Source organism: Amia ocellicauda, chromosome 15 (assembly GCF_036373705.1).
Source record: "Amia ocellicauda isolate fAmiCal2 chromosome 15, fAmiCal2.hap1, whole genome shotgun sequence".
NCBI classification, from domain to species: domain Eukaryota; kingdom Metazoa; phylum Chordata; class Actinopteri; order Amiiformes; family Amiidae; genus Amia; species Amia ocellicauda.
Window position 1 is genome coordinate 5,640,410 of NC_089864.1, and position 27,683 is coordinate 5,668,092.

Genomic DNA, 27,683 nt, shown 5'->3' on the forward strand with positions numbered 1-27,683 from the left:
TTAATTAAGTCATTGTTCCCCACCGGCAGGTTATTTACTAACCCCAGGATTGCCGGAGTCTAACCAGAGCATTTTCTGGCAGACCCACAGTGCTCTGTGCCATACGCACTTTTGCTCATGACAAACTCTCCTTTTTGTTTTTGTGGTCAGTCTCCAGACAGTCTGAGAAGTCTTTTATATGGCTAGCTTTGCATCCTGTCTGTTCGCCTTCATTTAACAGGCCGTTCCCCCTCCAGGGTGACACACCGACTCCTGCGGCTCGCTGCACTGAGAAACCTAGTTAATCTAGGTTTATTTGCGGCCTCCACAAAACCAGTATGAGCCTTGTTTGTGTGGGATAGTTAGACTCTTTAAATCGGGTACTCTGTCTGAAGCGTAATCTGGCAAGTGTCAACTAAACCCCCTATAAAGAGACAAGCTGTGTCTGAGACCTTCCCCTTGTGTTTATTACAAACTCAAACTAAATGAGATAAACAAACAAACACATAAATAAGCAAAATCAGACAATACATGTAATGCACTAGCATTGCTCTTTGTCTGTATACCTCTTATGGTATTGGCAGTAATTACAGCAGATGGAAGTCCTAAAAAAGATGGATCTTGACTATTTATTCGAAATTACAACATAATATAATATAAATTCAAGTAAGTGTAGTACAGTATGCAAAGTGGAAAAACTCAAGTGCTTATGTTTCCTCTATGGGGTATGACATGGGCTGCAAGTTGCCACCTAGTAAAGTTGAACTGGCTGACGTGTGCTTTCCAGTTTTCACTTCCACTAAACAACACTGCTATGGTGGCCGGACATAGTCAGCACTGGAGATCACCTGCTCTAAAGGTAAAGGTATGAGATGATGCAAATACTTCCCCTCTGCCTCTCCCTTTTCTAAACCAGTATCCGTCCCAGGTCGGTGCTCTGCGCACAGCCAGCCGGCAGCTCCGCCCTGCTAAGTGCGCACCCCTCCGCACACTGCAGCGGTGTTACCAAACCCACAGCAAACAGGAGCGGACCATTCTCTCAGCCCAGGAGGCGATTCCCCCGCCGCTGTGCGAAGCCGCTCCCGGGACACTGTTCATCCTTCTCAAGTGCGGAGGCTGTGCATTTTCCACAAACGTCCCTTTTTGCCAAACCACGGCTCTTTCTAAAGGCAGGACTACGAATTAAAAAATCCCCGTCTGCACCGTGAGGTTATCCCGCTTCTCCCCCCGCTTTCCTGGGAAGTGGTTGTGTCTTCCTGCTGCCATGTTGGAGTGAGCCGCCGCCGCCGCCGCTCGCTGGAGTTGCCGTGAAAGTTTGCACTCGCCGCTCTCCCGGAGAAACCAGTGTCTGGGCCGACTGGGAGCGACTGGCGGGGCATTGGCGTCGTGTTTCCCCACCCATCCAGCCCGGAGGACCTGCGCCTCACCTCGGCATCTGGGGACAAGACAAGCCACCCCGCTGCAGCATCCATGAGCAGAGGCAGCGCCAGCGCCAGCGCAAGGCCACGCCGATCCATGCCTGCACACATCTGAGCGCACAGACTGGTTTTTATAGAGAGATTTAGTGTTTTGTTTTTGCGTGTGTGTTTTGGAGGGGTGGGGGTGGGGGGGATACAATGAACAACCAACACCCGCAGCGGCGGATGGCGAACATCGGCTCCATACTCCTGACCCCGCAAGAAAACGACTGCCTCTTCAATTACCTCGGCAGGAAATGCATCGTAAGTTTGCGTGTTTACGAACTTGGGCTCGCGCCGGCCCGGGGATCGGGGTCCGCGCATGCTCGGTGCGGGGGAGCTGGGGGTGGGGGGGCACCGGACAGCTGCGGGTCGGGGTCGCCCCCCGGATCACGGGTGCAGGGGCAGGGGGGTGTGCGTGTGTCCCGGGACCGGGCAGGGAGCAGCTCGGTAAACAGGGCACCGCCGCGCCGAGGCCTCCGCGCTGACTGACACAGCGGACACACTTTCTTCTTTTGCTCGCAGGGCTGTTTACTTCAGCCCGGATTGCAGATGGATCTGGGAAGTGCATCAACTGGGGAGCGGATTGTGTGTGGGATGCCATTGCATAACCCCCTCCTGCACACACGCACACATACTCGTATTACTGGGCGAGAAGCGCATCTTTAATTAATCCATGGTCGCGTTCTTGTACAAGCGCAGTTGTGCGCAGATCTGCACAATCCCACCGATCCCATTGGTGGAGTCAGGCAGACTGGCGCAGAACTGCGGACATCTGCGCTACCCACGTTTAAAACGCCGCCTTTCCCCCCTCTCTTCCCCCGTTGTAAGCTGATCATGCAGTCATATTGGAGTCTTGTTTTGTTTAATGTCTTGACGGTGCGTTTTTAATGGAGTGATTGGTCATTGCACTGGGTGAGTAATTCCTGCATCAGCGCTAGTTCTTGTTGGGACAGGCCTGTGCATTTCCATCAGCTACAGAACAAAGTGATCCAGGGCGTAATGGATATTTGTTTTATTATTTTTATTCTGCCCTGACATATGACGCCCATTTTGCCTGCTCGGTTCACCTGTGCGCCCGAGTTTGCGCCCTTCAGCAGAGAGCAGCTTCCTCCTCAGGTAGTTAAACATTGACCAGAACTTACTGGCTGCGATCTTAATCACGAAACGTGTCATGAGAAAAGCACACAGTTTAGCAGCAGGTGAACCGTGTAGTAATAACCCATGATAAAGAAGAATCGGTTTGAGCTTCCATAGTGTCTTTAAAGAGTCAACTTGAGCAAAGCTTGAAGGGGTCGCTGCTAAGGCTGCTGATGGAGCCGTAAATGCATTGCTTGTTCCCTGACAGCCTCATTAGCATTGCTTTACAGCACCATTATACACTGTAACCAGTGATGCGTGCATGCATTTATATTCACCTTGGTCATATGTCACACAAATACGACCCAGATATAGTTCAAAGGTGGTTAAATATTGCATTTTTAACTATTTTATTGGGTTTGTTTTGCTCTTTCCCCAAGATTGCATATGCTATTGTAAATGTCAGTAGTTTTAGCAACCATGTGATCAAACGTATGCAAAATGTGAATTGTGTTTATATGTTGTCAAAATGTTTCCATGCATTCCATTAGCATTCAAACGATAGTGTAAAAACGCACAACTCACAAGCCTGAAAGCCTGCTCGGTTCTTTCACAGTGGACTTTTTATTATCAGGAATATCTTAAAGATTACATTTTTTTAATGCCTAACATTTTCTTACAGGTTACTTATTAAATATTCCACATGATATAGCTGACCTCAATGTTCAGATTGCATCATTTAACAACTTTATGCATGTCTACAATTGTTAGCCCAGTTGGAAATTAGTAGTCTTAATGCTACACTGGAAACAGTTAATGTACTATTTGAGTTGTGAATTAAAATGATTCATAGGAGTTACAAACTAACCCGACATAGCTTTTCATGAATGTGATTATCACGGTTTTTCATGGCTGAGTCACAGCTTTTTAATACTGCATGTCATTGCCTCTGTTTACATTGAAGCAAGGGGTTTAACGTCCAGTCTAAAAATAAATAAAAAGGTGAACAGCTTTTATACATCGATATGTCTGTTTCACGTTTACATTTTCACCCCCAGCTCTTCTACGTGATGCTTTTTCTGCAAGGCTAGAATTCCTCTCTGTTCTCTGTTAGATCCTTGTGTTCTGCTAACAGCTGGTTTGGCTGAGAAACAAGAAACAATGTTGTTCCAGCCAAACAGGTTGGACCGATTCCTCTGCGGTGAAACTATTGGGTCAGGTCACAGACGCACTGTGATACCTGCTATACGAGCACATGACCCTCTCTTGGACACATGGATGCCATGAGGGATTTTACTCAAAGCTGGAGTTTCCATAACTCGTCCACAGCTGGGTTTAATGTCAGTTTCTCGTGCAACTTACTTCTGTTCTGTTCGAAAGCTTAAGAAAGTGCTGATCAATGCGGATTACAGCTGTTATTTGCCACTTAGCCTGGCCTGTGTTCAACATTTTCACTAGTTTTTTGTTACTAATATGTATTTAATTCCAAAGCCCTGAGTCTTGGTGACTGATAAGCCTTCATAAAATGCACAAGATATCTCCTAAATTAGTCGCCTGCGATTATACAAATATTACTGCAGTATGCGGTGACTTATCAGGGGAGTTTCAGTGCGTGCCGGTGATGTAACCGTTTAAACAGGTGTCAGTAAGTGGCATACCTTAGTCAGTGTCTGAAATAGCTTAACGATAAAGCCAGTTTGACAGGAGTGGTTTCCCATGCTGTTGCTGATAATCAAAAGTGATACGGGCTCAGGAGCATCCACAGAGACCTAGCGATTGCACAGACTTCTGCAGATTGTGATTCCACAAGCAGGTTCTCCCAAGACGCTCTGTGTCATGTTCTTATCATTATTACCCCACCTGTGATTATTTCTGAAGGCATTCGGAGTTTATAAAAATTCAGAGGAAAGTGTCACTGCACTTATTATTTATATGCATAGGATTTATTTAGCAGATTTTTCTTCTACTTAGTCTTATTTCTTGTTAATAATAATAATAATAATAATAATAATAATAATAATAATGTCTTCCCTAATTAGACATAATAAGACAGAAGCAGAAGAAATCGAAGCCAATAAAAAAAGGGGAAGTTTAATTGAATTACGGATCGCTTCCTCTGCGATTTCCTCCCCATCCCACTTCAAACACGCACACAGCCCACTTCTGATTTGAATAGAAGAGATTCTTCGATTTAAATTGGTGCGATACCATCCCCGATCATTAGTAAACTCACAGTATGATTTATTTTGGATCCACACTTCCTGTTATGCCGCATGGAAAGTGATTTATGTGTTTTGCGGTGAAGGAAGGTGAAGGCTTCTCTTATCTCCGCTCTCACAGGACGGTCGGTCAGATTTACTCCGCATGCTGGTACAGATATATAGGGGCTGGCTGTCTCAATATAGTCAAAATGATACGCTGTGTGGAGAGAGTCTGTTTTGTGACGCTTTATGTCTGTATATCTTCTGCATTGATGCAATTACAGCTGGTGTCCCACAAATCGATTTCTGGTTCCACAGAAGTCTTGGGAGTGCGTTACTGCTCTCTAAAAAGTGCTTCGGCAGCCAAACTGGTGCAGCACGGCTGGAATCAAAAACAGAGATATACGTGATTGTCCCGTCCCAGTCAGCAGTCCTTCACTTCACAGGAAATGCTGTGGTTTGCTTTTCTGGGAAGTTTTCGCATCCCTGACTGCTTTCCTCCCATTTTCCTTACCACCAAGAATCTGCTGGACAGTTTGTTGTCCTGCAGCCAGCAAATCCCTACATACTTTCTTCCTTGGGGGCTGTGCTGGTGCCGAGTTTGATTAATTTGTTGTAGGGATTAAGGGGGGGCACTGAAATGTAATCTTTCTCTGCTTCTATTGTACATATGGGAAACGCAAGCAGGAACGAGGGCTGTCGTTTCACAGGGCCTTGCTCGGGGCCTTTCAGATCCACTTGAAGCATGTAGTGGCAAAGGTTAAAGGTTATGTTTTTCTGCTCGGCCTAGAATTTGAATGTTGTGTAGACTTGTGTAAATAATCTCCCATACCTTCATTCATCTCTGTACTGGCAGATTTTAAAGAGGAACACTGCTGTTCTGGAAAGATTTGTAAAATTATTTAAAAAGTATCTTTGTACTGTCTTTACCTTTTGAAAAAGCTTCTATGCAAACTGGCCAGGCTTTCGTGTTATCCGTCTTGTTAAAAATATGAAATCTTCTGCATTTCTTACTTTGTACTCTTGCTGTGAAGACGTTTTCCGTGTCTTTTGTTCCTACTGCTGCTTTTGATAACTGCTTCAGCGTTTCATCTGAAGTGTGCGGCCGTCTCCCTAAATCACTGTGCGGCAGGCGATAAAAAGCAGTCTGCTCCCCCAGGCCGCAGTAAATGCCGATCAGCCGCCTGGGTCTCGCCGCTTTAATGTTTTATTCCAGCCTGCGAGACGAGACGCTCTCGACAGGTTTGTGTTCGGATCGGGGTAAAATACTTTCCAGCCCCGTCCTGCTAGTGATTGTAGTGGAATCCTGAAGCCGTTACAGGGCTTGCAATTAATTCTTCAAAGCATGCATCGTAAATTATGCCACTTAATCTGTAGGCATCTTAGTGCTTTTTTTGTTTTTGTGCTTTACTTCCTGTTTGGATTTGTTTTGTGAAGAGATGAGGAGAAAGTTTAAAGAGATGTGTTGGCAGGGTTTGAGTAACCAGCGTGACGAGAGACGTTTGCACGTCTGCGAATGGCAATGGTTTATGTCGCGAGTCCGGCTCCCAAAAGCAGCAGTTTTGTGCCACCCTGCTCTGACAACTGTAGTGCGGTGACTCAATCGGAGAGGAATGAGAGCAGCGCCGTTCGGTTTCCTTTCTGTGTCTCGGCGCGTGAGATCGCTGACCACTTCCACAATGGGGTGCCCTACTTTCAGTTATCAGGAGTTATCAGGAGCTGGGTGTTTTGGCATCTTTGGTTCAGACACTGTGGGGTTAGGAAGGCAGAGTGAGTCTAAACTGAGTTCAAATGAAAGCTTGACACAAACTAAAGGGATCTGAAATCACCTAAACTAAATGAACTCGCGAAGAACAAGGTTTCAAGTGAAGGGTTCAAGTATAAATGTGGCCAATCTGATGTTGTATAGGATAGAGAGGTGTTTTATTACCAATGGAAAACGATAAACAGGATTTCCACTGTAGAGTTGTATTGTTGTTGTTGAACTGGGTGTGAGCTGGCCAGGGACGAGATGTGATGAGGGGAGGGTGGGGAAGGAGGTTGCAGCTGATGTTTGTGATTCTCTCCCCAGTGTCAGAGGATTGTAAACTACTGCATTCCTGCATCCCGTACACTGAGAACTAAACCTGCTCGTTTTATTGTAATAGATCCCTGTATCCCCCCCCCACATCCTGTCTGGGAGATGCGTGCCATTCACAACTGATGAAATGTGTAACCTGATTTGTTTATCCAAATTCGATTAATTCCGCTGCTCTCAAAGCGCCCTGTCCTCCCGTGGAGTGGTGACTGTGCCGTTCGGAGCGCTTTGTTTTGTGGCGATTGTTATTTTGGTCTGCGTAGCTATGGAAAATATGTCCTTCACAGACGTCTTGGCTGTCCACCCCGTGGTGAAATTGCCAGGACGGATTCCTCGGAGTGCACAGCCTAGAAAAGCTTAGTTTCAAACGCCTGGTTCATCGTGATCTGATGCAACAACATTTTGATTTAATTAGGTATTGATTTGAAACACGGGAATGATGACAGAGGGGTTGTTTTATTTACAGAGGCACTGTCTAGTTAGTGGAAGTAAAGTCCTTATAATTGTTATGCATTGAGCTGAAAGCTTCCTGGATTATCGACAATCACAGTGAAGTTGTGTGTGTGTGTGTGTGTGTGTGTGTAGAAGTCTTTAAGTTCTGTATTTTCATTGTGTAGAAAAATGTATATCTGTAAACGAACACAACATTTCATATTTGGATAAGTCAATACCTCCTCAACATTTGTGCATTGTAGAAAAGCAGGGGGGGGAATAAAGCTGACACAATTACACCTTCCAAGGACAGGTGAGCCTGTTGTGAATCAGAGTCAGATAAGTCACATACTGTATAATGAAGCCTAATGTACATCTCTTCCTTTTCCTTCTCCTCCTTCCCCTGCAGACTCTGTCCTCGGCCGTGGTGCAGGTGTACGCGTCCGAGCGCAATGCCGTGTGGTCCAAGAAGTGCTGCGGTGTGGCCTGTCTGGTGAAGGACAATCCCCTGCGCTCGTACTTCATCAGGATATTCGATATCAAGGTAAGGGGCGAAAGATTGTGCGCGATACTCTGCGACTCGCCTGGCTCTGTAAAAAGCGTTAAGTAAACCGTGCTGAGCGATGATCTCTCGGCAGAGTTTGTTGAATGTTTCTTCAGCCCTGAGAGACCATCCAGAGTCCAGATGCTTAAACAGTGTTGAGACGTGGTGTATAATCCTTCAAGTGCCACGCCATTGATTTCGATCAGATTTCTAAACACACACACGCACACACCCTGCTTGAACTCAATTCGGTTGAGAGAATTCTTAACAGGACAAAATGAATGGCTGAGGCGTCACCTAAACTGAACCACTTCCTGAGCCGGAGGGTTTCAACAGGAGGGTTCGACTACATGTGTTTTTTTTGCTTACAAAACTGCAGTCTTTAGTAAAGAAGTGTTTTATCACCAAAGCAAAAACAAAGCAGGGCTGACTCAGTGTGATGTCACCAAACTGGTTCTGTTGCTCTGTGTGTTGCGTTTGAGTCTTGTGGCATTTTGCTGTCACTCGTGGGACAAGGGTCTTCTGTCTGTATTGTCAGAGCATGTATTGTGTTGTGCTGACATGTCATTGTGTCAGTGCTTTGATTGCTTTTTAAAGCACAGGCCTAATGACTGAAATGTCACGTTCGTCTTGCCTGTTTGTGTGTACCTGTAGCACTCTTGACTCGAGTCAGCTCTCCTCCTCGAACCCATCCTCCTTTTAAATATATCCCAGGGTCAATCATTTAGATTCTGCAACATGAATGCAATCTCTTCACAAAGCTGTTAATGGATGTTTGGTTGTTTTTTTGCAGCTGCTTGCATCTGTGGTATTTTTTCTACAGATAAAATGTAGTATAGCAAGGTGTTTCAATTTGTGATAAATTCTATACTAGTTTTAACCAAAAAAAACTACCTGCAGGTTGTTGTTTTATTCCCTCAGATTTGTATTTCTCACATGTCTGTTTTCTGTGCAGGAAGGGAAGACGATGTGGGAGCAGGAACTCTACAACAACTTCAGTTACAGTTTTTCGAGACCGTACTTTCTCTCCTTCGTAGGGGACGTAAGTATATATTTTGAAAAGGAAGCCTTGCTGTAGGGCTGGGTTTAATGTCGCATTCAAAGGCAAAAGACAAAGGTGTGTGTTCGATCGCTTGCATTAATTATGCAAACCGATAAGCAGTTTGCACAGAGGCAAAGATAAAACCAGATCGTTTCTCTATCTTGGTGCTGTTGGTATTGTGCATGGGTGGGGGCAGGGATTTGGGGCAGATAATCTTGTTCTTGCACTCGGCCTACATTTACTTTGCCCCCCACACCTTCCATCCCACCAGAGACTGTTTGTATTCTTGAAGTAGTTGCACAGAAGCTAATTGGTCCCGTCATCCTGTAATGGTTGCTGGCAGGCCCTACGTTGCGTTGTCACACACCAGCAGCAGCCGTCATGTGTGTTTATCGAAGTGTGTGTGTATGTATATGTATCTGTGTGTGTGACAAAAGGATTAGAGCTAATTTTGTTCTGTATTTTCCCCCTAAATGCCTTCTTGTTGTGGCCAAGCCGCTCTGACACTAATGAGGAGATGTTTGAATGTTTGGGATGTTGTCTCTTTGCGTGCTCTTCAGCGTGGCAGGGGTATCGGGGTCACGTCAGTGTTTCACGTGTAACTGGAGGAGTCCGCTGCTCTTATTGTGTCACACTCCCTGGGCTGGCGTGCAAACTTAGTTCCAAGTCCCAAGAACACAGGGGAGGGGAAAAAAAGCTTTGTTATTGTGTGTTTGGACATTTTTTCTCCTCTAGAAATGCCTGATGTCAGAGATTTAGTGCAGTAGTGCTCCACGTTAAATAAAATCTTGCAGTATACAACATACAAGTGGTTTACTCCGACAATTTTCCATGCGCTGTGGTGTGGAAAGCATATATACGCCATGTTGACACACAATACTGAATATATTGTCCTTTGTTTAGACAGTGTGCCTTTAGAAGAAGGTCCTTTTGTGGCCAGATTCCCCTCAGTGGAGATAAATTGCATTGCAGACGTGAAGCTCACGCAGAATCGTGCTAATTTTTGGGCAACTTTGCGTTGTGGTGTTTCTCAGTCATTTAGACCTTGAGCAAAATCCAGGTGCCGTTAAGCTTCTTTGTTTACTGCTTGTGGACTTTTTTTTTAAGTCAGGAAGGGTAATGAACAGCTTTGAGATGTTGTTCTTCTCATCTTCTCCCTGCTCTTAACCAGATGTTGTCTTTGTTTCATTGTATTTTTTTGTGGTTGTAACGTATCCTGGAGCAGTAGGCCTGCTGGGCTGTGTCTTGGATAGTCCAGGATGTAAATCATTATCAGGCGCAGTGAAGAGGTTAGGGTTTTTCTGTGAATTGCCGGCCTGTGGTTCCGTTCTCGGCGTGTTGTCATCTTTCAAGCTGCCATTGAGAAGCAGAAGGCTGTGCTTCAAAGCCTAGGGGTGTATTTTTATTAGTCGGGACGGGAGTAAATGAAGTGATGAACTTTTCTTTTGATGCCGAACAGGAAGACTTCTTCAGTTTGGCCTGAGTTCCCTTTCCTCCCCTCTGCCTCGGACTGTGAAATAGATGAACATCTGTTGTGATGTTATAAAGACCCCATAACTGATTCCTGTCAGTTGCCTGATTTAAACTGACTTTTTAAAGTACTTGAACATATAGGTCCTCACGCTATTATGGACCCAAACGACTAAACACAAATGTCTTTAGAGCTCTAGATAAGTTTTTAAATGAATGTAGTGTGTTTTTGGTTTTTTATGCCTGGGGGGAAACCTGTGTCCTGATTTCCACGTGTGTTTTTCCTCAGGCGTGTCAGGTTGGGCTTAACTTTGCGAGTGAAGAGGAAGCCAAGCGCTTCAGGTCAGCGGTTGGAGATCTGCTTGGACGGCGACAGAGAAGAACAGGTAAATCTGTCATTTCTGCCTGTTATCTGTGATTCCTTCGCTTTTTCTTTTTTTTTCCCTCTTCGTAGGAAACTCCTTCCTGCTTTAACTGTTTTTTACTTCCTGTACAGAAAGCCCTCTGTAACAGTGACTGTTATCCACTGGTGCCCTTTCTCAGAAGACATCTCCAAGCAGTCTTGACTTAAAAATAACAATTCAATAAGTCCATATCAAAAGCGAGTTTACTTTTGAGACTGGGATCGCCTAAATCCTTCCTACTTGACTTTTAAATAGCTACTCTTGCTGCGAATGCCAGTTATTATGGATTTTAAAGGCCCTTTAAAGAGTTCTAGTTGTAATATGCCAGTTTGGGCACCAGGTAGGTATATTCAGGCCTAAAGATTACTGTCCTAACCGTCAGCAGGACCCAACTGTCCCCAGCCACTAACCTACCAAGTTTTGCAGAGTTACATCCTAATTATAATCTCCAAATCGTCCAGATTTATCGGATATATAGGAATATAAATACAAGATATATAGACCAAGCTCTGAGCCGCCATTTACCAGTGAATTTATGCCGATATACAGGAAGGAATCGCTGCTATGGGCATTAGCTATATTCCTGTAATTCAAAATGGGTATATCCGAAAGGGCAATGTCCCTATAGTGTACATCGACACAGTGACTGTTATCTGAGTGGTGTCTGTTGGTTCTGCGTTACTCTCTGGTGGGAGGCTCTTGTTTCCGCTTGACTGAGACTGGTAGGAGAAAGCAGAGATTAAATACTACTTCTGCTCTTCTTGACCCACAGCTTGATGGTGTTGGGGGCAGTGGATTGTTTTCTTTTTCTTGATTAAAATGGGAGGCCTTGACACTTGACACTAATTTGACTAGATGTCTCTCTTACTCTCTGCTCAGCAGTCGCAAAGCTCTCCTCTCTCCTGTCGACGTGTGTCTGTCCATTCCAGGTGTCAACTCACTAACAAACATCAGCTTTTTAGCGTCCTCTGTAAGAATCTGGTGTGCTCTGGAGTTCCTAGTTTCCTCGCCTTCATTTTCTTTCGCTCTCTCACTAATTTCTACCGCCTGGCGTGCGCTGCTCAATTTTAATGACGTGAATTTTTTGTTTTTGCAGAAAAAAGACGCGACCCTCCAAATGGTAGGTTATTGATTACGTTAAATTTACATATAATTATACCAGGAAAAGCATCCTTTCTCCAGTTAACAACAGACATTTCTCAAGACCCGTGAAACACCAAAAATGAGACTTTAGATAGTGATTTAAATAAACCTCAGATTTTGAAACTATTCAATTGGAGTTGACCTGCTGTGTTTTAATTTGTTTCTGGAGCTTTTAAAAAAATCTATTAAGGCTGTTTAATTTAAGCCTGTAGTTTACACACAGCTAGCATATTTTTCTGTCATCTTTTGCAATTTTAGTCCAAACCTTTCCCTTTCCAAGATTTGAAGGTGATATTATGTATCTATTGTTGGAACTTGGAAAGCCAGGTACACCTCAGTGCTGAAATGCCATGAGAGGGACTGCTATGGCATCTTCTCGCTGATGTGTTGGCAAGCTGGTCGTGTGTCAGTTGATGCAGAGGGTTTCCTGGCTTCACTCTCTCCTCGGCCTGGGTGTGAAGCCCTGGCTGGACCCCTGCCCTCAGCACTGACCCGCAGACCTCGGCCTCCCTCGGACGCCGGATATTTCTAATGTATCGCCCTCCCCTCCCTCGGTAATCACCTCAGCCTTAAGATGAACGACTCCTGCTCTCCCGGGGGCTGCGGACGTAATTGGGTTCGCACTGTATGGTTCCCTTCAGCGGGAGAGTCAAATTAAAAAAAGGAGACGAGGAAATGGAAAAGCTGTCCATCCCAGTTCGTGGAATTGGAAACGCAGCACTTTGCGATTTGTTTTCCCTGAGGGTTGGTATTTACCTGCCTCTGAATCTGCTGGCTGTTGTGCACTTTATCCTTTTCGTATCCTACTGCTGCCATCAGAGTTGCTTAAGGCCCATTCAGAGACAGTGTGGACACTTAAAATCGCCCAGAACTGAGTTAATGAGGCAAGAACCCTACTTCCCCAACCATCTTGGGGAGCTGTTGTGTTAATGATCCCATTTACAGTTGTCTTGGCGAACTTTTTAGACCTTTACGTTTCGGTTTATCTGTGTGTGCGACCTGTAGTTAATTTTCCAGTAGACTCTGCCACTTGTCTGACCAAGGGCAAGAGTTCCAGATGGGTAAAGCAGCGGTGCACAGCCCTGGCCCTAGGGATGCCCAGTCCAGCTGGTTTTATGGTTCAAAACGGGGATAGGGAGGAGAAATGGTGATTTCTGGTTAATTCAGCAAGAGAACAGTCCCTTCAACTCAAGGTGTGAAGTGTATTCAGGCCCAGTGATCTTATAAAATTATCTAATTATCACACAGGTTAATCAAGGGTCCGTGTTTGTGTACGTACATGAATGTCTGTGACTTTAAAGAGTCGGGCAGAGAATCGAGGAACTGATATTTCACGAGTACACAGCTGTCTGGGGCCTCGGTGGCCCTCCAGACCGGAGTGAGAGCAGTGCGATTACAGAGTAACCAGGCCCGGTCACCCATGCGTTCCCCGCGCTCCTCTTTTTACTTCCGTGCAGAAAAGGCAACAGTCTTGCCGCATTAGTGCACTACTCGTACAACTAATATTGGTCTGGAAGTTGATCGGTTTAACGTGGTGGTTGGAGTTTTAAGCTTTTAATATGCTTTTACCAACCGCATTAACACTCCTGTAGAGCATATTAGGACGGTGTTTCTAGGAACACCATTTGTGCGACTGCCATTGTCTCCCAGATTCATACACAAACACACAGGGACAGTGTAGGGCCTGCTTCAGTAGACGTGCAATTGGGTGCCAAGCAAGTGCTTTAAAAGAGCCCGAAGTGTAACAAAATTCCCATTTATTAATCCTCTGAATCGGGTAGACCCTTGGGGGAGGGGGTGGGGGGTTACAGCTGCACTCCAGACTGGATTGTAAGAAGTCTAGGGCAGATAACTTCTTATTTGCCGCTTTGTATCTCTTTTAAAACGTAAGAAATATTGAATGGACCGTGTGTTGCAGCAGTTGATCTCAATTTGCCAGCTTATTTGTCATTGAGAAATTACCCTTACTTCAGTGCAGGAGAAAGCTGCAAGCCGTTCAGACTAATCCCTGTGTGTTGTGTAACGGGCAGAACTGCCGAGGCCGGTGTTTCGGGTCCGCTGCGGGCCTCGCGCCGCTGCCTCGCATGTGGGCAGTGTAAGGCGGCTGCAGTGCTGATGGAGATTTAAAATGTTTAGAGGGAATTCGAGGATTTGTCAGGATTAGCGTCGGGTTTAATGGTTATGTAAAATACAGTGAGACTTGTAATTTCTCGGGATTAAAGCTCCATTCCGAGTTCTCCTGCCTGTCCGGGCTGTCCGAGGCGGGGGTGGGGGGTCGAGAGAGGGCCGGGCGTGATTGTACTGACCTCGAAATGCATCGCCCTGTCGGAAGCAGAGCCACAGGGCACGGCGGACTGAGAGGGTGGAGGAGGGAGCTGGTTTGTGCCTGTGATGAAACAATGGGTTCACTGTGCTCCCACCCGGTGAGCTAGTTCTCCCAGAGACGCCTGTGCCATATGGACTGAAGGAGCCCGACACTCTCCTGGATCTGTGTGTGTGTGTGCTTGCGTACATTGCTGCATGTTCTGCACCACCTTCTCCGGGACTCCCTCCGAGGAGCTGACAGACAGCGGCTACCAGGTCAGCGGCTGCCTCGGGCCCCTGCACTGCCTCGTCCTGCCCGAAGACGAGCTCTATCTGCCCCTGTCCTCCGTGGCCCGAGGCGAGGGCTCTTGCCTCCTGATGGGGAAGTTCCTGTTAGATGTGAACGTGGGTGCTCTGGAGGACCGTAACATGAACTACTTTAGCCCTGCGTGCGCTGCGTTTCACCTTAAAAAACGGACAGGCAAAGCCAGAGGTAGGTATGCGTGTTGGGTGGTTGCGACGTAAAGGGTGCGTTTTGGCCGGTCGGGGACTTCCGGGTTGCAGTTTCTTTGATTCTTTACTGCCCTCTGAATGTTGGCCTCCCAGGAAAATTCTCCTGTTCGTCGGTTCATGCGGATTTTGTTGTTCTGTACCAGGAGACGTTTGCAATTCCTAAATTCCCTTTTATTGTTCTAATCAAGGGGAGGAAGAGGAAGGCTTTTGTTTGTTTATAAGGAACAGAGTACATTGTCCACATACTACCGCCGTGGGGATGTAAATATAAATGATTCTGAAATTCTGGATGTTTATAAGCTCCTAGCTTTTGTGTAAATTCACAGTCCGGGGACATTTTGTATGTGTTTCGGCTCTGCGGCTCCTTCCATTACATGCCATATTTTATTCCATAACATCAGAATTTTAACTTATTTGTGTACAAATGATCATTAGATGGGTGCCGTAGCCCATCCTTATACAATAAGTGTTGGAAATAAACCCTTCAGATCAGTAAGTCAGAAAATTTGTGCTAATAGGGCTGATTTCTTCCAGCACTGAAATTAGTCCAAGGCGGCAGTGAGACATACTTGCCCCCTCACAGCAGAGCGGCTGCAGAGCAAAGAATCAAAAAGACGAGGATAAAGTGTAGCTGACGAGCCGTCCTGTGTTCTGTCCCCTAGGACCTGCATTGCCCATGGCCACAGTGGACATAAAGAATCCAGAAATCACGAACATGCGGTACTCGAACTCCCAACACGCTCCCAACAACATCCTGCACCCCAACCTCGTCAAGGACAAGAAGAAAGTCAAGGGGAAAAAGAAGAAGTTGACCAAGGCAGACATCGGGACCCCCAGCAACTTCCAGTAAGAATGTTGTCCTCTGTCCTGTGTTTCCCTTGACCAAGATGCAGTCTAGACTTTTCTTATTTGAGCCAGTGTTACTCACCATTTTAATTCAGTTAATCGATACTCCTCATTAAGCTACACTAATTTATCAGCAGTGCCTTTGTCAAGATCATTGAGTGCTTTATTCTCCTGGGAGCAGTGAATACTCCAGCTGATCAAACTCCCTTAAGAGGATGTGGGCACATTTGTCTGCAACCTTTTATTTCTACAATTCGCTTTGATAACTTTAAAGTGTTCTTATTCCTGTAACGCTTCCTGCCGTTTAGAGTTGCCGTGATTGTTTCCCCACTGTGCGTAATCTTATACCTGCCATCATGCTGTTTTAAGGATGTATTTAAATTCGAATTGAGGTTATGCATAGTTTTGTATAGCATTAGCAGTGCTGTACCAAAACATTGTATTGATGTTTTGATTTCAAATGTTTTTGCTAGTGATTGATATCTCGTTTGTTTATTTATTTATTTATTTATTTATTTATACTTCAACAGTGTGCTTATCTTTACAATTGATTTATTTTAGGCACATTGGACACGTTGGCTGGGATCCAAACACAGGCTTTGATGTAAGTACAGTGGACATTAAGCGTTGGAGTACATGGGGGGATGAGCTGCGTAGGTGATTGTGTTTTGAGTTTAGAAGCGTGTGGAATGTCATGTGACCCAGTCAGAACAATAGCATGTGTGTATGTGGGGACGGCCCACAGACACGTTCTCAATGTTTTTTTTTTCTTTCCCCCCCTGTCAACCGAGCTTTTCTCAGGTCTTGAGTTACAGTGGATTAATTCCACGGGTTACACAAAGAGATCTGAAAGCCTTTTATTCTTTGCCAGCTGCATATCTGCATATAAAAGCTAAATAATAAAGACAATAAATAAAGAGGATTCGATCATTTTTGGGGGGCTTGTGCCATGTTTGATGCTTTTCTGCCCTGCCGTGGCTGTGGGAGAATTGCAGTAACAAGAAGTGGTCACAGGGTGGCAGCCATATTCCAGCACAGTGAGGAATTGCAAAACTCTGAACTTGGCGTTTAGGTGTGTGTTCCTGTATTACTATAACCATATCTTTAATTTGACTTTGTGTGAGGATACTGTTGCAGTTGTATTAAAAATTAGATTTAAAAATAATTCAGCAAAACTTCAGTTCAAGGCAGTCCTTCAGAGAGTCGTCCCTGTAGTGTTTCAGCCTCCCCCCGCCCGATTAACGCCTCCGTCCTGTGCGGCCGAGGGATTGAGTTTTTTATTTGGGTTTCATTCTGGTCCCCCAGCTGAATAATTTAGACCCGGAGCTGAAGAACCTGTTTGATATGTGTGGGATCTCGGAGGCACAGCTGAAAGACAAAGAAACATCCAAAGTGATCTACGACTTCATCGAGAAGAAGGGCGGGGTGGAGGCGGTAAAGAATGAGCTGCGCAGGCAAGGTGAGTCCTTCTCGGCCAATTTTGTGTTAATTAATCTTCAATTTTAAACAAGAACGGTACACACGGGTTATCACGGACTCGTGAGAGATGCAGTATGACTTTTCCTGTGATCTATAGGTGTTGTGGTTGTTTCAATATCTGTTACCACCCTGTCTAACGAAGCAGAGCTTGTTTGCCGGTCCCGTGCAGGGTTCAATAGATCTGTGTCAGGATATGCAGTTCTGTATGAACACAGGCCGCCCCAAGGCTTTGAACTGTGATCTTGTCCTTCACACTCATTTTTCAAAAAGCCAGTGCATTTAGGGTTTGATTCAGCTTGATTCCTTGGCCTTGATAAAGTCTGGCGCTAACCTAGCTAAAATAACTTGGGGGGCAGGTCATCCAAGATCTGGTGTCTCTGTCGAGTGACACTTGAGGTGCTGGTAGTGAGGGGGTGGCACAACTAACGTCCCTCAAACTCTGTCCCGTAGGTCCTCCGCGGTGGTGTGGTAGGTGACTGTGAGACTCGCATGTTTGTGTGGAGATGCATGGTTGCTTTTCGTCTTCAAGAAGGGACTGAGCACCCTTGACATTCAAACTAGTTCAATTTATTTAGAAATGAATCTCTTATTAGACCAAAGACCTTTCAAATTAAAGCAACGCAATAATAAGTACTTACGACACCTTTGTAAGTGATAAGAATTCCTGTCGTGTGCGTGCGCGCATGCTTGAGTTTGGTGTGTGAAGTGTGTGGCGTTTTGGGTTTGATTTATCTGAAGTCAATCTGCATTAATTGAAGTATAAAACAATACTTTTATTACTGTGCACAATGTATTAAACAAGCCTTTTTTTAGATGCTGAGAGCTCTTGGATTTCTACTAAATGCACGGAGTGTGTCTGCCCTTTTTGCGATGACTTGATGAAAGTGCGACTCGCTCTTCAGTTATGAGCTTGTAGTGCAGTATAATAAACGCTGATTAAACTGCCGTTTCTTGGCTCCAGGGTGTGTTTGGTCTTGCGTTGACTCGCTAAGGAGTCAAGCAACAAAACTACCAATGAAGTATGTAGCCAAGGAAGGAGGTGTAGACAGGCTTGTCCAAAAACAAAATGGTTTGATTTAGTCAAGTCATGGGCTTATTTACGCCTCAATACAAGTTTGTTTGTTTCACACAATGCTTGTGTTCCTCGCAGTGTTTTGGAAACTGTAGAGGGAAATACTGAATTGCAAGGCACACAGCTCCGCCTGCTGGTCAGCGAGGGGACAGGTTAATGGTTGGGGAAACTTCTTTTAGTTTCTCTAGATCAGTGGTTCCCAACCCTGGTCCCGACCCCTACTCTGCTGTTTTTTGTTCCAGTCAAGCTCTCAATTAATTAATTGAACCTTAATTGAACTAATTTCCTAAATCAGAACCTTTCAGTTATTTTGAACCGTAGGGTTTTTAAGTATATTATTGTTTAAGGAAATTCTTAAGGAACCAACTTTTTACAAAGTTAAACACCGATTCAAATGTAATCAAACTACTTCAATTAAGGGTTCAATTAAGTAATTAAGAGCTCTATTGGAACAAAAAACAGCAGGGTTGGGGCTCCTCCAGGGCCAGGGTTGAGAACCACTGATCTAAATTGCGACTGTGCTGTTGTGTTCAATAATGAATTTACGACTCGCCACTGCTGAGGAATTTAGCTTTTATCTACTGCTGAAGCCGGTAGTGATCAAAGTTGAATTAGAAAGTGCTGAGAATCATATATTTGTCAGGGAAGAAATTAGTATCGTGGTGTGATGCGTCTCTTCCTTCTCTCCCCCTCCTCCAGCCCCCCCACCGCCCCCGTCTCGAGGAGGCCCTCCTCCCCCCCCTCCCCCTCACAGCTCGGGCCCCCCGCCCCCACCTCCAGCCAGAGGCAGAGGCGCCCCCCCACCTCCTCCTCCCTCCCGGGCCCCTACGGCCGCTCCGCCACCGCCCCCTCCCTCCAGACCCGGCATGGGAGCCCCTCCACCGCCGCCACCCCCGACCCGTGGCCACCTACCCCCACCACCGCCCCCCTCACACGCCTCCATGGCCCCCTCGGCGCCCCCGCCTCCGCCACCCCCTCCATCCGGTCTGGGTTCAGGCGGACCCCCGCCTCCTCCTCCACCTCCCCCGCCGCCCGGACCCCCGCCTCCCGGACCTCCACCGCCTCCAGCTCCCGCCCTGGACACGGACCTGCAGTCCCCACTGGGGGGTAAGTCAGCACTGCTGGACCAGATCCGGGAGGGGACCCAGCTGAAGAAGGTGGAGCAGAACAACCGGCCGGTGTCCAACGTGGGACGGGACGCCCTGCTGGACCAGATCCGACAGGGTATCCAACTGAAGACGGTGAGAACTTCCCCTTTCCCAGAATGCACCATAAACACAGACATCGAACACATAGGAAGTGTAACATTAGGCACATGCTGTGGACCCCAATCATGTGACATCGCTGTTCCTCTGGATTTATGTCACATGATTGGGGTCCACCACTTTTTTCTTCTCACTGTAACAAGATAAACACTGTAAGAAATGTAAACGAATAGAAGTCTTGGTTACCTCATTTCACGAGGAATAATTCCAGAGTCGGGTTCTGGAACCCCTGCTCTAGAATGTTTCACCACTCACTCTAAACCCACTCATCTGTCTGTTGCAGGTAGCGGACGGCCCCGACTCGGCCCCTTCAACGCCAGGTCCCACTGCGGGCATCGTGGGGGCGCTGATGGAGGTCATGCAGAAGAGGAGTAAAGCCATCCACTCCTCTGGTAGGTGTCTGGGTTCTTAACGCCGCCGTAAGGAAGTTTACAATCGAGAGGAGGCCATTCGCCCCATCGTGCTCGTTTGGTGTCCATTAATAACGAAGTGATCCAAGCATCCTATCCAGTCTGTTTTTAAATGTTCCCAAATTGTCTCTTCAGCCACATCGCTGGGGAGTTTGTTCAGATTGTGACGCCTCTCTGTGTGAAGAAGTGTCTCCTGTTTTCTGTCTTGAATGCCTTGAAGCCCAATTTCCATTTGTGTCCCCGGGTGCGTGTGTCCCTGCTGATCTGAAAAAGCTCCTCTGGTTTGATGTGATCGATTTCCTTCATGATTTTGAAGACTTGAATCAAGTCCCCACGTAGTCTCCTCTGTTCCAGGGTGAAAAGGCTCAGTTCCCTCAGTCTGACCCTGAAGGTGTATATTGTCTGCTAAAGGGGTGTGTGAGGGGAAAAAAATATAGATCTGTTTAAATGAAACCAAAAACACTTGATCTATATGATAAATTAGTGTTTTCAATGTATTAACAAGGTTATCTATCATGTTTATTATGTTTTATCTCTTTATAATGTATATTGCTAAGCACAAGTCTCCAGTTGAAAATCCCTGCCACCAGGACTGCTCATGTCCAAGTTGTTTATAATGCCTAGCTGGTCCCTCTCCAGCATACAGCTTGGCCACACATTAACGCCATAACATTAATCCGCGGATGCCTGGACTGCATTCAGGCACTCGTGATGCGGATCAGAACCAGAATAGCTCCCAGCGAGGGGAAGATGATCAGTCTGAGATATGGGCTGGGCATCCAAAGTGTTCATAAGATTGGGGGGTTGTATATTTTCATACAGGCAGGCTTCCACTCACACGGTATATAGGTGTAAACTGATATCCTTACATTGCCTGCGAAAGATTGTAAGGGGCAGTGGAACTTCTCTGGTTATAAAACCTGTCTGGAAGCCCGGTCTTCCATGGAAGTCTAGAAATAGTTGTGGTCCCGGATCTTAGCCTGTCTGGGCTCTGTGGGTTTCTGACTGATATACCACACCTGCTCTGCCCCGGGACGAACGAGAGCCTGAGTAGTGCACGGGCCACACTCTCGAGCAGCTCCAGCTATTGGGGGGCCCAGCATCATCTCCTGACCGAACCCAGACCAAGGCTTCAACCGCAACACTGGGGGGGGTTTGTTCCAGATCGTGACGAGACACTGTGTGAAGACGCATCTCCTGTTTGACATGTCATTGCCATGACAGAATGGCGGCCTTCCAGATCTGGAGAAGGAGGATGTATAACGATAGGTTATCATCATAACCATGGTTCCCTGAAAAAGAAAGACAGACATTGCTGAATGGGAAGAGCCTTCTGACCTGCCAGTCAGTGAAAACATGTACCAAAGCTGCCCAATAGGGGCCCTGCTGGCAGGAGGAAGACCCACCCCTGTCGTCTGTGAAAAGTCTCCTCATGACTGCAGCTCCCTGCCATTTCTTCATCAGGAAGGTCATCTGGCCGAGCGACCCCTGAAGGGTAATGGCTGTCTTTCTTTTTCAGGGAACTGGGGTTATGATAATAACCTATCGTTCCCTTTAAAATCAAAAGACATCCATTACCGAATGGGAAGACTATACCAGAGCTGTCGTGAGTCCGGACACCTGATCTAAGCCCCAGTCCCATCGTGGCAAGCGCAGCAGAGCCTCATGGTGCCTGAGTGCCAGCTGCTTGTAGTACCTGAGTGGGACGCAGCCACATTGAGGCAGTAGAACCTCGTGTACTCTGTTGACCGGACCGGTTGCAGCATTACACAAGTCTTCAAATGTGACACCAAGAAAGAGAGCCCACGATGTTGCCTGTCCCCTCGTAGAGTGCGCTGAGATGCGTTCAGGCATGGGGACCTTAGCAGTGTCATAGGTGAGTTGATCATGTCCGCCACCCAGTGCACTATTTGCTGTTTTGAAACCTCCAGCCCTCTGGTGGTGGAACTGTAGCAGACAAACAACTGGTCGGATTTGTGACTCTGCGCAGTCCTCCGCATATTGCACCTCAATGCCCGGACAGTGTGTATTCTGTGGTCCTCTTCCGATGTATGTGGAGGGGGATGGATAGACTCCACGACAATTGGTTGATTATTGTGGAACGCCAACACGATCTCGGGCAGAAATCTTGGCCAGGTTCATCCTCAGAGTGACTGTCGTTGCTTCCAGAGAAGAGCAGACAGGCCTTATCCACAGACAAGGCGTGAATTTCACTAATTCTCCTTGCCAATGTTATCACTACCTCACCGATGCACCGACTAATCGGCCAACAATCGGTATCAGACGATTAAAGGCAAAAAATGTAATAATCGGTATTCGCCGACTACTTTAAAATGGCAGATTACTTGCGACCGATTGTGGTGTCTGAAAAGGCATCATGCTTACCTATTTTTTATAATAGGCTAACGTTTTTTTCTCCAGTCATGTGTCAATGACAGATAATATAGTGCCAGGCTGCTTGTTGTATATAAGGTGAGAGCTCTCACACTTATGCCCCGTTTCTACTGGCTTAAGCGTCCGGACGTGTCCAGGTTTTGTGGCCGGTTAACTATCTGCTGCCAGACGTGGCTATAAGCGTTCGTCACCCACTGAGGAAATACTTCCCTTTCAGAAGAGAGAAGTGTGCTTGACTTGCAGACAGACAGGGAGGAGATCAGATGCATTGTGTCAGAATACACGATCAGTAAGAACACGATTCAGTTAACGTGTGCACATTTACAAGTTAAATTAATGAATAAATTAAATACAGCAGATCTGGGTTTCCCTCTAAAACATTAAGAAATGGTTTAATAAATGCGTCCATAAACGCCATGAGACGTGCACACTTTAGTTAACTAGTTATAATAATAAATAACAAATATTTATTTTATTGTTGCACATGGAAACGTTTTCTTATGGTAATGAAATGCTTGTCTGAATATAATGTCTATACACGTTTAGCTCTTCTTAATATCTCTTAACAGAAAAGTGTATTTATTACGCTGCCTCCAATCACGTAAAGCATAAAGAATAAAATACACAAAAGTCCTCTCCACATCAGGCTCTACCGCTCGCAGTGTTGTTTTCGGTCTTTGTTTTTAAAACGAAACACATAAAAGTAAATGTTTAAAAATTAGTTTTTTTGGCAACTTACTGTAATAAACTACGTTATGAACTTGTCTGTCTGAAATATATATATATAAATGTTCCTTCCCCGCTCATTTCAGATAACATGCATAATGCATGAAGCCTGCTACTATAGTAGTGAATAATTTTCAGAAGAATTTGAATAAGATGTGCATATTTAATTAGCCTATATTGTACGTTATTAAATACTCTAATCTGTAAAGAAATCACTAATAATGTGTTCTTATTGAAACTATTACCACAGTATTCATTACAAAATGCCACCAACGCTTGTACCCCATTCATACAAACCCGAGGTAAAATGGACTGCCTCCGTTACAGGAAAGAAATGTATCGGCTTTGTAGACGGGTTTCCCTTTACGTACCTTGCATTTCTAAAAAATGCATCATATATCAAAGTGGTGGCCTTTTATCCTATGTCTGAATGGGGTCTTTTCTTATTCAAATATATGGAAAAAATAACTTGTATAATTTAAATTGAGCTGAAATTAGAAGCCTCATCAGAAGCAACATTTTTATTTAATTTGTGACAGGGTAGAAAGTTACAGAAATGTCAAAACATCGGTATCGGTATAGGCCAATCATTTACTTAGCGGTGTATCCCTAATCACTACATGGAAGGCTACCTTGAGCGAGAGGAAGCGGAGCGCCGTTTGAGATGGCCTCAAAGGGGGCTCCGCTAAGCCCTTGTAGAACTAATTCCAATCCCCAGGCCGGAATTGTCTTTTACTGCTGCTCTCAATCGTCTCGCACCCTTGAGAAATTGGGTCGCCAGGAAGTAAGCTGAGCTTCTGTGCCAGCGTCGCGAACCACAACTGTCTCGGCCACCGGGGAACGATCAGGAGGACTTGGGCTCCTTCCTGGCGAATCCTCTCCAGTGTCAGTGGAAGAAGTGGCAGTGGGGGGAAGGCATACAGCAGTTCCCGCAGCCATGGATGAGCAAAGGTGTCCACACCCAGGGGGCCCCCTCCTGTCTCCAGTGAGAACCACAGAGGGCAGTGGGTCGTCGCTTGTGTAGTGAAGAGGTTGACCCAAGCTTGTCCCAGCTTCTCCCAGATCTGTTCCACCACTAGAGGATTCAGCCTCCACTCTGAGCTGTCCGGACCTCCCTGAGAGAGCTCTTCTCTGTGTGAACAGAGAGACCCAATGTAGTCGTGTGTCCTATGACCTCTGTCATATGTTCCTCTGCCTGGAGTCTGCGCACACCAGCCAGTCATCCAGGTAGTTCAGTATCTGTATCCCCTTTGTCCTGAGGGGGGCCAGGACTGCATCCATGCGTTTTGAGAAGTGTGGGGCGAAAGAGGCCGAACAGCAGCACACTGAACTCATACGCCTGGCCCTGTGCGCTGGGAGGACGGGGACGTGGAAGTAGGCATCCCTGAGGTCGATTGACGTGGAGGATACTTCTTTGGCACTAGGAAGTACCCCGAGTAGAACCCTGCTCGAGAGTCCTCTGGGACCACTAGTCGTATCACTCGTTTCTCCTGCATTGCAGAGATTTCCTGCGACAGAGCTCTCACCATTCTGGGGCATCCGACAGTAGTGGTCAGCACCCCCCTGAAGGGGGGGCAGAGTGGAATTGGAGGGTGTATCCGTGGGTCATTGTCATTTGTACCCAGGAGTCCTGGGTACAGGTTTGCCATTGGCACAGTCCGGTCGGTCTGTCTGGGGGTGGTGGGGGTGGTGGAGGTGGTGATGGCGGCCGCGTCCCTTCAGGGACAATCCTGCGACTTCTCAGGGGGGTTACAGGGAACACTTTTGTTCCTAGGTCTCCAGACGGAGAGCCTGTTCTTACGCCTTTGCTGCATCTGGCCCCTGCGTCTGAAGCTGCCTTGGGCACTGTTGTTGTTGATGTTGATGATGATGTTGATGTTGTGGGGGATTTTCCTCCTAACCCACTGCCTTCCCTGGTGCTGTGGGTAGGGCCAGTGTCGTGACTGAGGCTGGCGTGACTGAGGCTGGCGTGACTGCTGCAGGTCAGCATATTTGGAAGCCGTTTCCATGGCTTTTGCCAAGCGCTCAGTGCTGAGGTCTACAGTCTCCCTGAACGTCTGCCCCGGTGTAATAGGAGCCTCGAGTAGCACAGACTTCCCGGCAGCTTGGCCTGTGTCAGCCAGAGATATCGCATCGACACAACCATTGCTGCCAGAGATCTCCCCATTACTTTCCCTCCTCTGAGGAGGTCTGTCATCTAGGCAGCCGTCCGTTCCAGTTCCGTCCGCCGCTGAAGGGCGCTCGTTGCCACCGCGCCTGCCGCCTTGACCACCAGTGTCTCCGCCGTGTTTTTTCATGCATTAGGTCTGTGGTGCGGCACTGCTTGTTGGGGCACAGGGGCTCCTTCCCCGGCAGCGTGTTGGCCTGGACCAGGCATGAGACAGTCGCCGATGGGCCTGGGACCCTTCCCTCCCGTCTGTTCTGCCCCCTCTGTGGCACACTTCAGCTCCGCCTGACGTGATGTCACGGGTTTGGACGCTGGCTGCGTCCAGGAGGACTGAACCACCTCCACGAAGTCCTGGAAAAACGGGAGCGTCTCCGCAGGCTTCACGGGCTTCTCCCTCGTGAAGCGGGTCCTGGGCGCCTTTGTTGCCCTGCCTCTCCCCTGGCCGCTCGAACGATGTCCCAGTGGCTGCAGTAAAAAGCACTCCCACTCTTATGACCTTTTACTATCATCTGTCAATCCAATTGGCTTTCCTGGGGAATTAGAAATATTTAACGGTGTGTGGGGGGGGGGGGGTGGCATGTCGGGGGTGATGTGTGTGCTCATGCCAGTAATTCTAACCGCACAGTTCGATACATATTTTCACATCTAGTGTCGTGTCTTGGAAGCGTAAGGTTGAGGGTCCGTGCCCCGCTTTTAAGTCCGTCTCCTCTCTCCCCGCAGATGAAGACGACGACGACGACGAAGAGGAGGATTTCGACGAGGACGATGAATGGGACGACTAGTCCTGCTCCTCCTCTGTGGACGGATCAAAACCCTGAATATGTTCGAGTCTCTCTACAAAAAACTTATTAAAATGATAATGTAAATGTTCTATCGATTTTTTGCTGTATATTTTTGTTGCCTTCTGCTTTTTTTAATTAATCTGTGCAATACCTCATTTAATCTGTAAAGGTTTGTCCCGTTTCTTCTGTAAAGTTACTCCCTATTAACCGCGTGCAATCTGACGAACACTCGGGGCGAACACTTGACTGCTAGATCTGAATGTTATTTTCTTTCATCGCTGAGGGAGTTGAGGAAGGTGTCAAGTAAAACTGACGAGGAAAAAAAAAAAAAAAAAAAAAGTCCTCCATGTTGTAATTGTTAGCAAATGCAAGATAACACTATTTTCATACCCAACTTTTCTGTACCTTAAATTTTCTTATTAAAATCCTAGTATAGCACTATTTTTTTTCTTTATAAAGATTCAGCTCTTAGACTTCTTAGCCCCGTCATTTCCAATGTAAAGATAAACGGACGCTGAGGTAGATCTATTTTTGCACGATCGAGAAGAGAAAAGTCACTACGAAAGGGTACAGATCCTGTATTCAGCAATATGCTTTAATGGCTCCGAGAATTCACTACAGGCGTACGTCAACGTCGTTAATGTCTGTCACAGTGTAGCAGCACTCTCTCATCAAGGGAGGAAGTCATGTTTTCGTTTTGTTGTTTTTTATCGTTGGCACCTTGTATACCTGGTTTATGTTTAGGAAATCCATACAGAATTTATTTTTCTTCTCTTTGTTTTGTCTCTCCTTTTGTACTGTAGCAATCATAAGATTATGTTGGTGGGAATCAGGTCAGTGTTCATTTAAAGAAAGAAAGGAAAAAAAAAGACTAACGCCATCTGTTTATTTAAAATCCTGCAACTTACTGTTACACATCGTCGGTTCATATATTAAAGGCTGCAAGGGACGAATCCTCTCTCATTTAGGATTTTTTCCGAGGGGCTGTTGCTTGACACTTGCAAGGTAAAATAAATAAATAAAATGCCTGTAAAGACTCTTGAACCTTTGTGTAGTAATGATCGCTGTTTCTAACAGTATTGTTGTACATGGTTGACTTCTACAATCTTTCATTTTCTCCTGGGGTTTGTGATGCATTAGAGACCGCAATATCGACGTCAAACCCTCCAAATAGGTTGGAAAAGGAATGGAATGATACTAAATTGTATACTGAAATAAATGTTAATATTTACGGATCATCTGGTGTGTGCTTTGATTCTTGGGTGTTTTGCATTCTACCAAAAGTTTGAAATGTGTATCGACTCTATTTTCATTGTGCACTTTCATTTGTCGGTTTAGTTTTTGTTGGACAGAGGGGCTTTGGAAAATAATTCGTAGTTTGGGGCCATGAGTAAAATCTCCTACAGTTTTCAGACTTAAATTTAAGCTTAGTCTGAACATTTGCATTCAGTTATTCCCCATTCACACTGAAATGATTGCCGGGTTTTTGGTGGTGTTTTGTTGCCGGCACGGTCTGTGTGAGTGGGTTATTGCCAACATTTCGATGCCATCAATCTTCTGGAAACGGGTCTGTGTGAATGGAGCAGGAAAACGATTGCCGGCAAATGATGCACCATGTCCTGGTGTTGTGCTAACTGACGTAACCAATCAGAATTGTGGTCGCGAAAATGCGCCCCAACACAATGAGGTTAAGCCACCTTTGAACAAGAACGAGAAACGGACCGTGTCGTTAGAAATCGTTAGAGGTTGTACATAATAGAGTCGCAGCAATTCTGAGTGTTATTGATGAACCAACAGGTTGGCGTATGTAATGCTAACTATTGTCACACATATGTCAGAAGTTATGTACCAATAAATCATGCAAAATATAATCTCTATGCAGGCAAACGTGTTAGA

The 27,683-nt window shown here is 46.1% G+C and overlaps 1 protein-coding gene across 2 annotated transcripts; it reads left to right on the top strand.

The window, feature by feature from the left end:
- Nucleotides 1-957: 957 nt before the first annotated feature.
- wasla (WASP like actin nucleation promoting factor a) lies at nucleotides 958-27,023 on the top strand. Of its 2 annotated transcripts, XM_066687128.1 has the most exons (11): nucleotides 959-1,700; nucleotides 7,636-7,770; nucleotides 8,726-8,812; nucleotides 10,572-10,668; nucleotides 11,783-11,806; nucleotides 15,309-15,492; nucleotides 16,054-16,096; nucleotides 16,798-16,951; nucleotides 18,743-19,284; nucleotides 19,592-19,700; nucleotides 25,726-27,023. In XM_066687128.1, exons 1-11 carry the CDS (start codon nucleotides 1,596-1,598, stop codon nucleotides 25,785-25,787), a joined length of 1,542 nt encoding a protein of 513 aa, XP_066543225.1. In that variant the 5' UTR covers nucleotides 959-1,595; the 3' UTR covers nucleotides 25,788-27,023. The 2 variants fall into 2 exon arrangements, with proteins under 2 accessions (XP_066543226.1, XP_066543225.1); XM_066687129.1 differs by lacking the exon at nucleotides 11,783-11,806 and having other exon boundaries at nucleotides 958-1,700.
- Nucleotides 27,024-27,683: the final 660 nt, after the last annotated feature.